The 16,990-nt window shown below is 29.7% G+C and overlaps 2 protein-coding genes and 1 long non-coding RNA gene across 3 annotated transcripts; all 3 read right to left on the reverse strand.

Annotated features, from left to right (window-relative positions):
• Positions 1-5,158: 5,158 nt before the first annotated feature.
• LOC123204275 lies at positions 5,159-8,150 on the reverse strand. The gene is made up of 2 exons (XR_006499489.1): positions 7,747-8,150; positions 5,159-5,599 (listed from the first exon to the last, which is right to left on the reverse strand). It is a non-coding gene; the product is annotated as an uncharacterized LOC123204275 (long non-coding RNA).
• Positions 8,151-10,668: 2,518 nt separating this feature from the next.
• On the reverse strand, positions 10,669-11,494 carry LOC123204765 (21 kDa seed protein-like). The gene has a single exon (XM_044621565.1). It carries the CDS (start codon positions 11,415-11,417, stop codon positions 10,764-10,766), a length of 654 nt encoding a protein of 217 aa, XP_044477500.1. The 5' UTR covers positions 11,418-11,494; the 3' UTR covers positions 10,669-10,763.
• Positions 11,495-12,538: 1,044 nt separating this feature from the next.
• On the reverse strand, positions 12,539-16,163 carry LOC123204154 (putative GEM-like protein 8). Its single transcript, XM_044620735.1, has 4 exons — positions 15,714-16,163; positions 15,103-15,183; positions 14,418-14,695; positions 12,539-13,392 (listed from the first exon to the last, which is right to left on the reverse strand). The coding sequence occupies exons 1-4, from the start codon at positions 15,907-15,909 to the stop codon at positions 13,192-13,194; spliced, it is 756 nt and encodes a 251-aa protein (XP_044476670.1). The 5' UTR covers positions 15,910-16,163; the 3' UTR covers positions 12,539-13,191.
• Positions 16,164-16,990: the final 827 nt, after the last annotated feature.

Consider the following 16,990-nt stretch of genomic DNA (forward strand, 5'->3'; position numbering starts at 1 on the left):
ATAGCCATTTGGCCGTTAGAGTATTATGTGATAATAGCGGTGACTCAATTTTACTACATATTATAGTCACAAGTAAATAAATTATAAAAAAAATATAATATATAGAATTGTTTTTTGATAGTTCAACTTAATAGTTGAAAACTTATATTTATATGTAGTATATTATTAATTATTATAAGTATAATTAAATTTATTTTTAAAAGAGTTTAATTTTAGATAAAGGTCCCAAGAAAGATTTATAGATTTTTATAAAGTTCTTATGTTCGATGTAATGATTTAGTGAAGTAGTCAATTCAATTCAATCCTTTTATTAATTTTATTCTCTTTCTATGTTTTTTCTCTTTTTTCTATATTGGTTCCTCGTATTTTTAGGATAAAATGAAAGGATCATATTAAAATAATTAAATTTATCTAATTTTATTTTAAATATAATTATTAAAATTTATTTATATTCTAATTAAATTAAAATGTAATAATTACGGCAAGTCATTTTGGTATTATCTATGTGTTGTTAATGTTATATTTTTTTGGTGCAAAAAAAAAAAAATGAATGAAGGAAGATACAATTGAATGTGCGCTCAAGTGTAGGAGACAGTGATGCTAATAATACAATCTTTTAAATAGATTAAGAAGATAAGAAATGAGATCAACCATTTTGATCAAGTTATATGACTAAAAATATGTAACGTGGCATAATCATGAGGGGGAACCTACTTTTTGGTCCTTACCACTACTTTACTCACATTTAACGTGCATATATGTCTATCTTTATTCATACATTTAAGCACTGAGATCATAAAATGGGAGAATTATATCTCATTTTAAAAAGTTAATAATTTTTCTCCACGGTTGGATTCATACTTTGATTTATTTAGCTTGGTAATCATTTCTTATCATATTAAATCAATGAGAATCCAGCTTTATCAAGATGCTGAAGGGGACTTTTCTTTTACATATAATTACGCTATATATCCTCTTGGGTTATTTTACTGTCATTGTAGTGCTCTCAATCGGATCTCTTTTGAAGACTAGTATGGCCCCGTAACTGTAAAGTATACTCTTGAGTTTTCTTTAGATGGAAAAAGGACATTGTTATCATTAATCGAATTTTTTCTGGATGCCTTCGCCAAGAGGGGAAGGCTCCTTGTATGGAATTTTACAACTTTAAACAATTTACAGTCTAAAAACGTCGTGCCTACATCAATTTACAGATAACTTTAAACAACTTCACATGGCAAAAGATGGACGTAGTACAATTATTCCAACACAGATAAGCAAAGCCAGCTAATAATTCATAAAGCTATTTTTATTATAATTAAACTGAAAAAAAAAAAAAAAGCAATAGCTTTTCCCTAAAGATGTATACAAAAGAAAATATGCCAATTGTGTAGAATAAAGATTCAAAGAAAATATGCCACTTCCAGAACTACCTCTTTTGTCTACATATGCAGGTGGGCAATATTTCAAATAGATGAATTGAAATTTTTAACTTTATTTTAATTCGTGTATATATATATATGTCATTCATTTTAAAACTTAAATAAATATATCATAATAATAATTTATTTTTTTAAAATATCTCTTTTGAAATGAAATGATTCATACAAAAATTTTCTTTTTTTCTTTGTAATTTTTTTTTCTTCCTCAACTTTCAAGTGAGGACTCATACAGAGAGATCTTCTTTCTTTTTCTTTGCAATATGATCAAAGAATATCATGTGATAGGGTTTTAACAAGAAGAAATGAAGAACTGATGTTTAATTGGAAAAAAAAAATTAATAATTATTAGAAACAAAGGTTGATGTCATTGAAAAAAAAAAGTTAGTGGAAAAAACATCAACCCTTATTGTTAAAAAAAAAAAAGGATTGGAGACCCATTCCTTTTTATACGGGAATTGGTGCCTCCAACCCTTATTGTAAATAAAAAGGGTTGGGGATGCCGACCCTTTTTAATATTTTTTTTAATTGTCAAAAAAAAATTTTGTTTAAAAAGTCTGAACGCCCACCTTTTTTAAATTTTTTAAATTAAATTTTAATTTAGTCCAAATTTAAATTAATTTGATTTGATTATATTAATTTAAAATTTGATCTAAATTTAAATTAATACAATAAAAAACAGAAGAAAATGATAGTGGTAATTTTATAATTTTTTATGTAACTCTCTATCAAGACAAGAAAAACAATACATACACGAGCACCAGATTAGAATATGTAAACATAAAAAATAAAGGAATTGAGTGCAATGAAAAAAATAAATATATTCACTGGGACTCGGGGGTTGGCGTTAATGCCAACCTGTTCTTCTTCTAGAATTTTTTCTTGCCCTCATTTTGGTATTTTATAATCATTATTATAACATTAAATAATATTATAATAACTTTAAACAATAGAAACAACATAAAATAATAGCATTAAACAATCTAACAACAGGAAATCATAATAAAATTAAATTTTCATCTATCTCTCTCTTGTGTCCAAGTTGAATATTTTATAATGGTTTTCTCATGGGTTTCATTGTTCAATCACGTGTCTTCTTCCATTAATATTTTATTTTATCTTTTTTATGTTGCAGAGATTCCTTCCTCAGTTGAGGAAGAAGAGAAAAAAAATTACAGAGAAAAAAAGAGAATCTCTGTATGAGTCATTTCAAAAAGAGTATTTTGGAAAAGTAGATTACTATTATGATATATTTGTTTAAGCTTTAGAATGAATGATATATATGCATATATAGTAAAGAAAAGACTAAAAACTTTAATTTCCCTATCAAATATTATATTTGTCTGGATCCATTACTAAATATTAAAATATTTTAGATTTCGGTCAAGGAAATTCAACTTTATACAATGTTGTAGGGACACCAATTATAAGAGTCATTTATCATTGATAGTTATCAATTATTTTTCTACCAATAAGGATTTTTAATCTTATTCGTACTCATTGTTGATACAGTAATATTATGAATATATATTTTTAATATATAATTAAATATATAAATAATATATTAATATATAATTAAATATATTTTATTTTTAATTTAAATTATTTAATTACATAATAAAATGTTATTTATACATTTAAAAATATATAATTCTAATTTTGATATTATTGGTGTTTGTTCATTGGCTTCTTCGGTTTGATATTGACATTCTTAGCAGAGTAAATAAAAAAGAATCCAACTTAATGACTGTTTTGATGAAATATTTGTATAGATGGAAAATGAAGGCAAAGAGAAAAAGAATAGTAACATTTTCGTTTGTCTTAATTTTTTCGTAAAAAACTAAGACAATTCATTGTGAAAATTTGTAAAGTATTGGCTAACTGAATTAAATATATTTTTTGTTAGTAAAAAAGATAAGATCAACTATTACAATTATTATTACAATTATCAGTAATTGTTTTTTTCATAGAAGCTAGTTGAATTTACATATGTTATTTTAGTATTATTTTTCTTTGGTTGGAATCATGATACATGAGGAAATGTTTTTATTATATTATAAATAATATAAATGCATGATGAATATTTCATTAAGGTGAGGATTTAGAGACCTTTGTCACGTACGGATTGGTGCGGGTGCAGGGCGGGGCTGTCACAGCGCAAATCTGTGGCAGCAGGCGGTATGAGCGCCGGTTCAGCTTGCCACACTGTGAATACAGGTCAGAAGCAGTCCAGCAGACAAGCCCAGGGGTAAGGCTAGGTTTGTGCGGCAACTCAGTGGACGTCCAGCCCATTATTCAGCAAGGCCAACAGGGGTGTTTGGGCCAAGGAATCCAGCAGCAAAGGTTCTGGAGTGTTCCATAATATTATTCCAGCAAATTATCCAAGGTAGGTGTGGTGCACCGTAAGGCGTAATTCCTATCTTTATTACCTGGGGCAGCCAGCTACGGGGAGCCCAGCGAATGGAAGAGTAAGAATATTATTTTATTTAAATATTGTTAAATATAATTATTATAAAATATTTTTTATGTTTTTTATTATATAAATTAAAAATAAGATTATTTTTAAAAAAAATTAATAAATAAATTATATATTATAATAAAATAAAAATTATCTTAGTAATTTATTAATATCTACTATATAAAATAGAGGTGATAATCAGATTATCTCTTATATTACCTATTATTTTATTATTAATAATAAAATATTATTAAAAATTTTTATTATTTATAAATCAAATAAAGTAATATAAATAATAAAAATAGATAACCAGAATGATCTTTAATTCCCCTCAATCAAATGCACCCTAAGTGAATAGATATATACGTCATTGCTTTAAATATTGGATCGGATTGACTAATTGGGTCTACAAAAACTTGGATTTAAGACCATATCAATTGATAGAAGGTGTGTGACCAGACTAACTTTATTTTTATGTAAAAAAAATTATATATTTAATAATTAATTATATAAAATTATTTTAAATATTATTTTTAAAGATAATAAACCCTAATTTTCAAATTTTTCTATTAGAAATATCGAACTTTTATATTATTATGTTGAAATGACTAAACTTTTTCTATTTTCTATTGAATGTATCAAACTAATTATATTGTTTAGAAAAGAGAACAAATAATTAAATTTACTCCTAATTTTTATAGACAATTTTTTCTTTAAAATATTTGAACAGATCATTAAATGATATGTCATAAATTTATTTAAAAAATACCACTAAATAAATGGTAAATACATTTGAAATTTTAAATTGGTTAGATTTTAAGTGAAAATTTATAAAAACTTAATATTGAAATCAATGTTTTTAAATTCAAACTAGACTTGGACTCATTTAAAGAGTTGTTCATAGGTTGATCGATCTAGTCAGTCAAATGTATCGATAATATTATTATGATATAAATAAAATTATACATATTCTCTTTGAGTACACAAATGAGATATATTTTATATATATTATCGTATGATAACACATATTAAATATATATGTATTTATTTTATCAAAATAAATACATATAATTTTATTATAATTTATATCATATAGCAAATTTGTTGTTAAAGGAAAGATGAGTCATTTCAAAATTAAGAATCTTGCTCCTATATATATATATATATATATATATATATATATATATATATATATATATATATATATATAAAACTATCAAAAATAGAAAAAAATATTGTGATTATTTTATGCCGGCAAAGGAAATAAATAATCCTAAAATGAAATGAACGGCATCTAAATCACGAGGGCGACACATGTAAGGTCCTTCTGCAACATGCAAATTTGTCGTTAAAGGAAGGATGAGTCATTGAGACAATATTGCTCTTTGCCAAATGATGTCATTTTACCAAAATCATTCACAAAATGGGATCCTTCTGTAAACTGCTTTCAAAAAAGCTTCGGCCCATTTCAAAAATAGATAAAAATTGTCTCCTCTGCTCCCAATCAAGCTTCGGCCCAGTCAAAATCCCTAACGTGCGTATCATCTTCTCTGCACTCCGGCGTTGAAAGTTGTCTCCTCTCCGGCGTCCAAACCATGGTGATGTTCTGAATGAACTATACGAACAATATGCGTCAAAAGGGACTTTCTGCTTTCAAATACATGCTATTGGCGGTATGTCATATCTCATATATGAATTCAATACTCTGTTCATGATGAACAAAGTAGAAATTTAAGTACATAATATCATGTGGTTTGAATGACCTGCTTAAATTCCACTAATGTCAACACAAATATTATATGAAAATCACACCATAACCTAAACCCAGGAACTCAAAACCTAATTAATGTGACAGGCTCCTTTGTTTTTTGTACTACCATTAATTTAAGTATAACTTATTTTAATTAAAGCACAAATCAATTCACTTAAAAATAGGGTAACACAATTTCACACAAGAAAGACAATGGATCATTATTAATTTTTGAGGTTTTAACTCTCTCAAATGAACTTATTTGATGTAGTTTTGACTCTTTCAAACAAGCCTACTCCTTCTTTTTAAGTAAAGAAATTAGGAAATTAGGATACAATGATCCACAAATTAACATTAAATCTACAAATACAAATACTGAGGTTATGTCGATTTAAATTTAATAAAAAGATATCTGAATTTTCATGAAAGCATCAAGCTAGTTGAATCATTAAACCGAGCAATGACGCATGTAATGTGGGTAAAGTTTACCCTTAATAATTGTTCTTCATATAACATTAGTTATAGAATAGATCTTTGACTAAATGACTCAACAGAGATGTGAAGAGAACTCACCTAAAGTGTGTAAATAACTCACGTCATAATCATAACCTTGTCGACCAAGTTGGTTAAGTTGTATTTAAAAGCAAAGTGTCTGGGTTTATTAGATAACACATTTTACATTTGATGAAAAGCAGTGATACTGCTTTTAACATCTTTCAAAAAAAATGTAACAATTCTGACTATACACGTACTCTTTCAATCGAATGAACATGCAATCATTGTAAAATCTTTAGACATCATGTGACTCTGGAAGATGCCAACACCCTTTCACTCCAAGTATAATATAAGGAAAGAATTAAGAAAGGGAAAGGGAACAAATTGATCCTTAAAAAACTCTCTTATATTTAGAAACTACAAAAGATCCTACACAACACATTCTCCATTTCTCTATAAGAGATTTTATCAAACGGGTAAAGTCTCGAGTCTAGTAATCGACTTCACAACCACTAAACTAGGTCAGTCAAGTATATAATCTTAGTATGTCACCAGGTGGCTTAAACCCAAGCTCTCCACTTGAAGTTGCACCTCTTCATAACCCAATGCACCCCTTAGGGGCAATTTGCCCTCTCCCTTGTCGGATCTCACTAATTTGATACCATTTTATGGGATCCTAACCAATTATTCCACCAAATAATAGTAAAAACACAAACAATAAAGAGAATAAAAAAACTTTTTATTGATAAAAAGGGTTTACAATAGATAAATTGACAATTCAATGAGCCAAAACCTCTCATTTTCAATCATTTAAGACATCAAAAACCTCCAAATCAGACTTAAGAGGATGTCCACAGTCTAAGTTGCCTTAAAGACAATATTTTTTATTCCTCCTTTTGCTGCTCCCTTTATTCCCACATATTCTAAAATCTTATCCTAATTCAGTCTTATTAAATTGTTTGATTCTCTCAAACTAATTCAATCATAATATTATTATAATTCTATTCCAATATTTCTGATTCAATCATAAGCTTATCTCACAATCTAATCATAATCTTTAATTATGCTTTCAATTGTTTCATAATCCTATCATTCTAGCATATAACATGTTACTAATCTAACTATTATGTTAATAACATTTCCATGAATATAAACTTTTGATTTATTGATTCAACCAAGTTAAAAATCTTGTCATCTTTTCCATTTTTTTACTTTGAATTTCCCATTTGTATTCTGAATGATATAGTGATATTTTATTATTTGTATTCAAATTCATATTCTATGGATTCGTGTATCTAGAAATAGCGACTACTTCGTTATCATTAGGTGAAAATGTTAATGGAAGACCCTTTAAAATATGGAACTTTTGTTAGATAATTTCTAGAGGAAAAAGTCTTGTTCATATCATAGAAAATTAAGACCTCTACCCTTACCACTCCAACATTACCAGTAAATGATTTTTCATAGAATTTAGTTGAATTTAGGTTATTTTAATATTATTTTTCTTTAGTTGGAATCATGATGCATGAAGAAATATATTTATTAAATTATAAATAATAAAAATGCCTGATAAATATTCCATTAAGCTCAAGATTTAGGGATCTTACCTTGTATCTGTGCCGGAGAAAACATGCTCAGAATTTCGCCTTGTACACTAGCCGTAAAAGAAACTTGAATCTCTTAAATATAGAACAGAAATTGCTTTCAGTGCTGGTATTTATGATTCAGGAGGATATGGGGAAAAGAGTGAGACAGAGATGAACTTTTGAAGTTGCTAATTTTAATTGATGCAACCTCTCTCATCTACCACCTTATAAACATGAAACTCACCGCAAACGGCTCACGCGAATCCGTGGGTAGCGGTTAGACTACTTGTTACAGTTAACTATGTACAACACCTATAATCTTGCTCACACGCTCCCTTGGTCGAGCAAAGCAGATATGGTTGGTGGTAAGCAGACGTTCGTGCAATCTGTTGAACTGGATTGGAGCAGTTGGTCTGATTGATTGAACCATCAACTATTAATCAAACCAAAGCAACCGATTAAATTATGTATAAAATCATATTTAACTTGGTCAATATAAAAAATTAATTTTATTTTTAAAATTTATTATAAAAACTTGAACTAAAACATTATTTATCATATTTGAATATATATATATATATATATATACACCGTCAAACTAAACTTATTTTAATGTTAAATAAGTCAAATTATTTATTTAATTATAAATTATACAAAATTTTTAATATTATTTTTAAATAGTTAATCCGTCTGATCACTGATTAACCGATTTGACTATCAGTTGGATTATATTGTCTCTTCTATCAAATCGATATCCAAACCTATTTTTTAATATATATATATACACACACAAACAAAAATCTTTTAGCTTAAATTAAGGCCAAAAGACTTGTTCTCATCTAAGGTTTGATGAAATTTCAAAGTCCTACTCGCCAACTTTAAAAAACTCAAACATCCATACATAAGTCAATATTTGTTAAAAATTTCAGTTAAGATTAGGGTAAAACCGTTATTTAATAAAAAAAATTTAAAAATTGAAGTTTTATCACATTTCCCCCACTAAGTTTAAAAATCTATCATTCCCCTCTACACAAGGTTTGAAAAATAAACAATTTCTCTTAGGGTTTGTAGTTTTTCCTTACTACTACTCTTCTGGTGACCAGAGCCATACTGACACTCCTCCCTTTCCTAAATGATGACAAATTGTCGGCCAATTAGAGGTGAGCCAATGATTCGTCGATAGGAAGACGAAATAAATTTGTGCGTCACATAAATCTGTTTCTTCCTACTGATCTGTGCATCTGTTGATGTACAAATCAATTAGAAGAAGACTTTATTTCTTCTTCCTATTAATTTGTATGTCAACTGATACATAGATTGACTAGAAGAAACACAAATCTGTTTCATCTTCCCGCTAATGAATCGTCTGCTCACCTTTGGTTAGCCAAAGATTGGTCATCATCCTGGAGAGAGAAGAGTGCCAGTATGGAGGTTGGTCAGCTCCGGTTACCAAAGAAGCAACAACAAGGCAAAACTACAAACCCTAGGGGGGAAATGTTTATTTTTCAAACTTTAGGTAGGGGAAAATGATAGATTTTTAAACCTAGGAGGGAGAATGTGATAAAACTTTAATTTTGTATATTTTTATTAAAAGACGATTTTATCCCTAATCATAACTGATATTTTTAATAAAATTTGTTTGATGGATGGGTGTTTGAGTTTTTGAAAGTTGGCGGTGGGACTTTTAGATTACATCAAACCTTGGGTGGGAACAAGTGTTTCGGCCTAAAATTAAGTAAATATTTAAAAAGAAACTTCATAAAAGGAATGAAAAAAGCTTTTGTCATGTAAGTTTCAATATAATTTTTTTGAATGGAAGCACAAGAATACCATATCAAAGTGTCAAAAAGTAGTTGAAGACATACAAGGACAGAAGAACAAGCAAGGGACCAGTTGGAAATTAGTTGGCAAACTAGAATTATATGAGGCAACGACCATAAATTTGACAGTTGCTAGTAAGCATTGAAAAATTGAATCTCAACATAATTGTGCAATGCCAAGAAATTGAATCAACCCACCATTTAGCTAAATTTATGGAACAATGTTAATTATACATAATTTTTTTTATATAATTTGGATATATAGATGATGTGTTATCCATTGATTTGATATTATTTTATTTTTAATTTAAAATTATTCAATATATATATATATATATATATATATATATAAATTATGGGTATAGTTTTGTTGAAATTTCTAATATCTAATAACTTAAAAGCCAAGGTCAAATTATCTTTTAGGTGGCTGCTAGCCGTTTATTCCTTACTTAGAGAAAAAAATGAATTTCACACAATTTCAGTTAGAAAATGAGCTCCATGCATCTCCTTTTATAGAGTCAAATGTCTATGTAGTACGGTCGATTCTCATCTCCTCAGAAGCCACCATATGTAGAACACTTATTTGTAATCGTTGAAATTTTCCCCAACCCAACAATCCCTCCAATTCTTCTGAAAGTATCCTCTTTGAGACCCTTTCAGTAATCTCTATATTCATTCAATCGGAGCATTTTCTCAAAACTTCTAATATTATAACCATGGCCGTAAACTCTCCAATAATAGATTGAATTACATCAAAAATTCATATAATCTCTAACTTTTTTTCACATTCATTTTATAACACCGTAGTGAATATCAGATTCAATTCTTAGATCCTTAACGTCGTTAGCATATTAATTGATAACAAAAAATGTCATCGTAAGTAGTTATACCTTGCTATTGACATCGAGGTTTAATATAGTAGAATTCCTTCAAAGCAAATCAGTTTCTAAACAACACATGATTGAACATCAATTGAGGTTTGAATATTCACAATATATATTTTTAATGAATATTATGAGCACCAAGTTTTGAATATCCAATTAAGTATTCAGATGATGTGTTATTATGTGAATTAGTGTTATTTTATAGTTAATTTAAAATCACCCATCACAAAATAACATATCATATAAATATTTAATCAAGTATTTAAAATTGGGTATACATAATTTTATTGAGCTCGGTACAAGAAAATTTATAGTTTCAGAAGTAGTAGTAAAATCAGTCCGTCTCATTAAAATTAGTCCTGACCAACGCAAGAGCCAACGGAGAGTGGCTGAGAGCCAGGCGTCTGACTCCATCGACTGTATAAACTCCAATGCCGCTACACAAAGTTACACAAGAATCACAAACCGAAGGACAATGCGTCAGCTTATACACATTCAACCCCAACCTCTCAATCTTAAACCAGTTTTCCAATGTCTCAGCTCCAGGGTTTCCACTAATTCCGTCATTAGTTATGAACCACTGGCCCGTGCCGTTGTCATAGGCGTTAACCTTCCATACTGTTTCCTGGCTGCAAAGCCTTTCGGCCGCTGAAAACTTGATGTTTATGTCAGTGGATGCATAAACAACTTCTTTTTCTTCTTCTCGAGCGTATGAAAATTTCACTGGAAGACCCTTTAGCATTTCGACTTGTTCTTGGATAACGTCTATGAGCGGACACGTCTTGTTTCTGCCGTCATATAGATTCAGACCGCCGCAGTCTGGATTCGGGATTGCTGGCAGAAAAAAATATTCGGCGGCTGTAACGACGTTGTCACCACTGGAATCAAGCACCGGTTTCTCAGACTCGTTGTCTGTCATCCCTCCTGACGATGGTTTCGCGATGAAGGCGAAGAGGAGGATGGAGATTGTTAGAAGGGGGGTTTTCATTTTTATTATGAGAAGCTTTTTGATTTGTGCAAATTAATGAATGAAGAGCTTCAACTTTATAGAGTGACTGATATCGATCAACACCAGGGTGTACCCTTGGATTTGAACTTAGACAAACCAAGCTTAACATTGTGTCAGCTGAAGGTCAATTCGGTTTGAAAAGCTTGAGTTCAAGTTCGATTCAGTTTAAAGGGAGTTAAGCTTAAATTCGACTATAATACCAAGTCGAACTTAAGCTTATATCAACTTGGTACTGTAGCTAAGTCAAAATCAGTTAAAACAACGTTATTTTGATGTATATTGATTAAAATAATCTATTTTTAATCGATTTAAATCAAACTTTTTTATGCTTGCAAAGTTGACGAGTCAAACACCCTCAAGCTCTTGAGCTTAACAATATAAAATATTTAGGCTCAAGGTTGAGTTTACCTAAGACAAACTTGTTTCAAGCTCATTTGAATTGAGTTGGCAAACCAGTTTGAGCTAACTTGGCTTGAATCCAACCTTAGTAGGGTGGATTCAAATCAAACTAATTTGAGTTTGAGACTAACTCAAACTTAAAATGAAGTCATAATACTCAATTCAAATTCGAGTTGTTCATAACGCTACTAGAGGCTCATTGATAAAAAAAAATAGTATCATCAAAGATAAATAGTATTACCAATGAGATAAATAATATTATTAAATAGATAAATAAATCTATCCCAAATTGAACTGAAATTCTAACTTATAATCGACTTATTTGAACCAATCTAACTCAGATTAAATCCATGCCTACTCAACTGATCTTTTGCTACAAGGATAGTTCATATTTAAAACATTGTTGTTTTTGTTTTTATTTTCTTTTTATCAAATTTTCTTATTAATTTTGACAAACCAACTCAATTGCAACCATGTGGATGTATATGTATTTGTTGAAGTTTCAACATAAAATTTCATAAATCAATTCAATTAGGTGCATGTAAATGAAGTTGTATATGTAGAAATGGAAGAAAATTCTATCCGCGAGAATTTCGATAAAACTATATACATTATATTTTGAGTATTTAATTGAATATTTAGATAATATATTATCATATTATTGATTGTTAGTTTATTATTAATTCAAAATCATTTAATCATATAATAAAATTATTTGTATTTCTAATTGTGTATTCAAAACTAGATGTACATACGTGTAGATTGTTGGTAAGAGATTTTTCATGTACTTATTCTCCAACTTCAACCATGCTCCCTCGATCGATAGTGTTTCCAAAATCTCTTGTAGTATATCGTTGCTTAAACACAATTACTAGATCGATGCAAGGACCTTGTTATCCATATCATCCCATTCATTATCTTCCATTTTCTCAGGTTTATTTGTTTCCTCGCGCAGTGCCTTCTTGGCACCTTAATTGGGCATGATTGATCATCATTCCAACATACCAACCAGCAAAACTTCTTGTATCTCGTCGAACTTCTCAATATCACCCTTAGAAGACGATGTTGATGTAGACACCATTAGAACATAAAGCTTTCATACCAACTTGCTATAAGCCCCAAAGAATAAATGACTAATGAAACACAAGAATACAAAATATTATGTGAAAAACCTAAATCGGGAAAAAAAAAAAAGAACCACGGGTTAAAAAATAGTAGTTGCAAAAAAATTTACTGAGACTAGAGAAAATTACAAGGTGAAGGAGAGACTATTTGTTTTCTCTATTTGCGCTCTAATTTTTGACCTTTTTTGTTCTATAGTCGCTCCAAATCTTACTTGCTCGTTCAAAAAACATCATATCTGCTCGTCAGTCGTCTCGCAATTTGCCTTGGCAATAGCCTTCTTAAGTTTTTTGAAAGCTTTTTCATAGCAAAAGAAACCCATAAACCAAAACTCAAAGTCATCTACAGTCACAATTTCTATGTATTTCTGCTCTGGCTTGTTCAAGTTCTCACTTTCATGAACATTCTTTATCTTCCTTATCGGTATCATCACCTGTAAAATAGAAAATGCGGCATTTCACCATATAGATCAATCACAATTATGTGAAACAAAAAAAGCTTTTAAGACTTTCATAGTTTCCAAGTACAAACTAGCATTGCAATCAAGCCAAACTGATTATTGTTGGACTCGTGTTTGGCTTTTTATGCAAGGTTTGCGCTCAAGTTTAACAAGTTTAAGAGTTGCAAGCTCAAGCTTAAGATCAAGATAAGTTGAGTTTGACTCAAGTTGGCCTTGAGATATTATACTATAAATGCACACACATAAATGCACACAAATATACACACACACACGCACGCTCGTAAAAATTTTTGGACCCAAACATGAGGCTTGTCCATTTGACCTCAATTTTTTGTTCAGCTTTGGTTCGGTAAAAATTTTCGGCTTCTGACCTATTTTGAATGTGTCTATGTAACTTTAATAACCTTAAAAAAAAAAAAAAGTTGTGCAAGCCCTTGCATATTTGAAAATCAATAAATATACCCTTGCTCATAATGAATTTTTGGGCTTTTTGGGCTCTATCACGCATTGGGCTTAAACAACTTCTGTTTAAACTTGAGCCCTATAATTTAATGGACAAATGTTTTTTTCAAGCCTATTCGAGGCTGAAAATCTGTTCGATTCGAAACTAAATTTTTTGAACTGAATAATCGTATCTTAGGTTTGCCCAGCCCAATTTACAGGTTTAAATCACTTCCCTTTATATTCAAAGTTCTATGTTGTGTTGTACGTGTTAATAATAAATGCCGAAGGCATAAGAAGAAATTTTTCATAATAAAATATAAAGTTTAGCTAGTAAATATAAGATTTTGAGGTATAAGTTCACGATTTTAAGTTGTTAGAGATATACTGATATTATATAACTCATTTCAGCTCTCTCAATGAGCTCAAGATAGTTGAGATTGAGTTTAACTTGATGATAACCTAATCACGTTTGACTCGTTTGCAACCCTAATACCATATTGGTTGTGGTTTTGATAATATTGAACTAATTCAAACTTGATTAGAAATGAAATTACCTTATATGGCGATCTAATATTGAATCGGCCATCAGAGGAAGAGAAAGTGATAGATCTTTCACTGTAAAATGCAACTTTCTCAGAAGAAATAAATAGCAATCCAGCAATCGGACCAGAAGTTGTTGATAAATAACATTGTGAAGCATTCAACAATATTTCGTTTTCTCGCAATCCAAACACTTGCTTGAAAATATTTTCCCTCCCTCCTTGTTGAATAATCCTTTTCCCCAAACTCAGCTTCCCCTTCACTGTCTCTGAAAACGTCGTCCCCATCTTCACTGCAATTTTATTTTTCCCAAAAAATATATATATATATTAGTGTCACATTTGTGTGTGTGTGTGTATATATATATATATATATATTGTTATTCATGCGGTAACAGTACTATTAAAAATGGATTCGAATTGAATTAAATCTAAATAAGAGTTTATTTTAGCTCAATTTGCTCCAACTGGTAGTACAATAACACCAGAAAGAGAGAAAAGTTGTCCAAGTAAAAGGGGAAACAAAATCATTAAAGGAGAAAAAAAATATTGACAAGTGGAGTTTTGGTGGGGTAATACAATTGAGACATTGATTTTGATGTTTTTCAACTCAAACTTAATTTATTCAAACTGAATACTATCGACTCAGTTCGAATCTATCGCTACTTATTACTACGATAATGTGGTAAGAAGAAATTACCATGATCGAAGATTCTGTATGCAAAACTGTCGCTTTTCCTATCAATTTTTTTCACCTCGCTCATCATCTTTTCTTCTTTACCTGCAGTTGTGGAAATTTTCTAAAGAAATTATTAATTATCATAAAATTCATCAACTTATGATTTTTTTTATCATTATTGCATTTCAGTGTTGATTTATTTTTATTTTTTATAAGTAATTAAATAGAGGACTTTACAAACATAACAAAAATTCAAAACTAAGATTTCTCCCTAAAAGTAATTAATTACATCGATTTAGTTCTGTCAACAAAATCATAAAGAATTATGGCAACCAAGGCTTTAAGCCCCAAACCAAAACATTGACTTGGTCAAAAGATTGGTTTGTAGGTCAACCAATTAATCTAATTTCCAAAATAAATCTACACTGGTTGGACTTTATTTAATATCGGATCACCTCAGTTAAATCTGGCTCAATAATTGAAATGGATTTTAACTATTCAATGGATCAGATTTGGGGTTGGGTCGCAATCGAACCTGCCGGTTCTATCCCAGTTTTAAAACAATGGTATCTACCAGGAAAGTGATTTGACAAAGGAAAGAAACGAAGGAAAAATCAGAAAGAAAAACTTACTAGTTTTGAAGGTGGGAGTTGCACAAGACGAAGAAGAAAAAGATGGAGTTGGAAAAGAGAAGATAGGTTCAGAAGTGGAAGAAAATCTTTCTGGGCTGCTTTCGAATGACTTTAAATACTTATCATCTTCGATTTCTTCTTCTACATCATCATTATCATCATCTTCTGCAACAACGACATCACCATGATTCTTCATGTTCAATCTTGAAGATGAAGATCAAAATGTAATACTGATGCAATGTCAAACTATATAGCAGCCTCAGAATAGAAACTTGGAAATTTCTTTTCAAGTTCTCTATATGATTCATTAATAAATGATAGGAGAGAAAAGTCAAGTTCCACAGGTTTCTGTTAATTCCAGGCAGTTTCTCAAGTTTGAAGTCTATATTTCTTTCTCTCTTAAGATAAGAATGTTTCTCTAGTCAACAAGGATGGCCCATGTGGAATTCTGGTCCCCTTTCTTAATGTATTATATAATAAAGTGGTAATTTTTCAAAATAAGATTAATCAAATAAGAAGGGAGCTTGGTGAGAAGGATGGTTTTGAGCTTGGCCGAATCCAAATAATGGAGAACTCGAGCTCATATTGAATTTGGAATAGCCAGTTTAAGTTTGAATTTAACTCAAATTGAATGATAACCAATAGTGTTAAAAGAGATAACAAATCACTGAGGAAAGAGAAGAAAAATCATTGGAAAAGAAGAAATCCGTTGAAGAATCATTGATGAATACTTAAACTCGAATCAAATTATCGAATTAGAGTTTTAACTCAAATTTAACTTGTTCAAACTGAATATAAATTCAAATCATAGTTAACTCAACTCAAATCCATTATTGCTTGGTAATTAGGGGTGGATTTGAACTGAGCTGACTAGACTTAAATGAGTTTAAAATGAGTTTAGCTTTGGCGAGCTTGAGCTCGCGCATAAGGATTTTACATTATTGAGTTCAAGCTTAAGCTTGGGGTTGTTCAACTCATCAAGCTTGCAAGCTTAGAAAAATTTAATTCAAATAGACTAAAACGATATTATTTTTATTAATTTTGGTCAGAATATAATATCAAACCAAACTTGACTCATAACTATAACCAAATTGAAGTTGCATTCTTTTCAAACTTAATTGAATTTAAACTAGCTTGAGGGAGCTTGACTCTTTTAAACCAAATCAAACTCAAATTGATTTAACTCGAGCTTGACTTCACTTGCTATATAATATATTCAACTACTTCAACTTAAATAATAGGAAATTTTATTTTAAAAATAATAATGTGCTATGGAA

The sequence above is a fragment of the Mangifera indica genome, chromosome 20 (genome assembly GCF_011075055.1).
Source record: "Mangifera indica cultivar Alphonso chromosome 20, CATAS_Mindica_2.1, whole genome shotgun sequence".
Taxonomy (NCBI): Eukaryota; Viridiplantae; Streptophyta; class Magnoliopsida; order Sapindales; family Anacardiaceae; genus Mangifera; species Mangifera indica.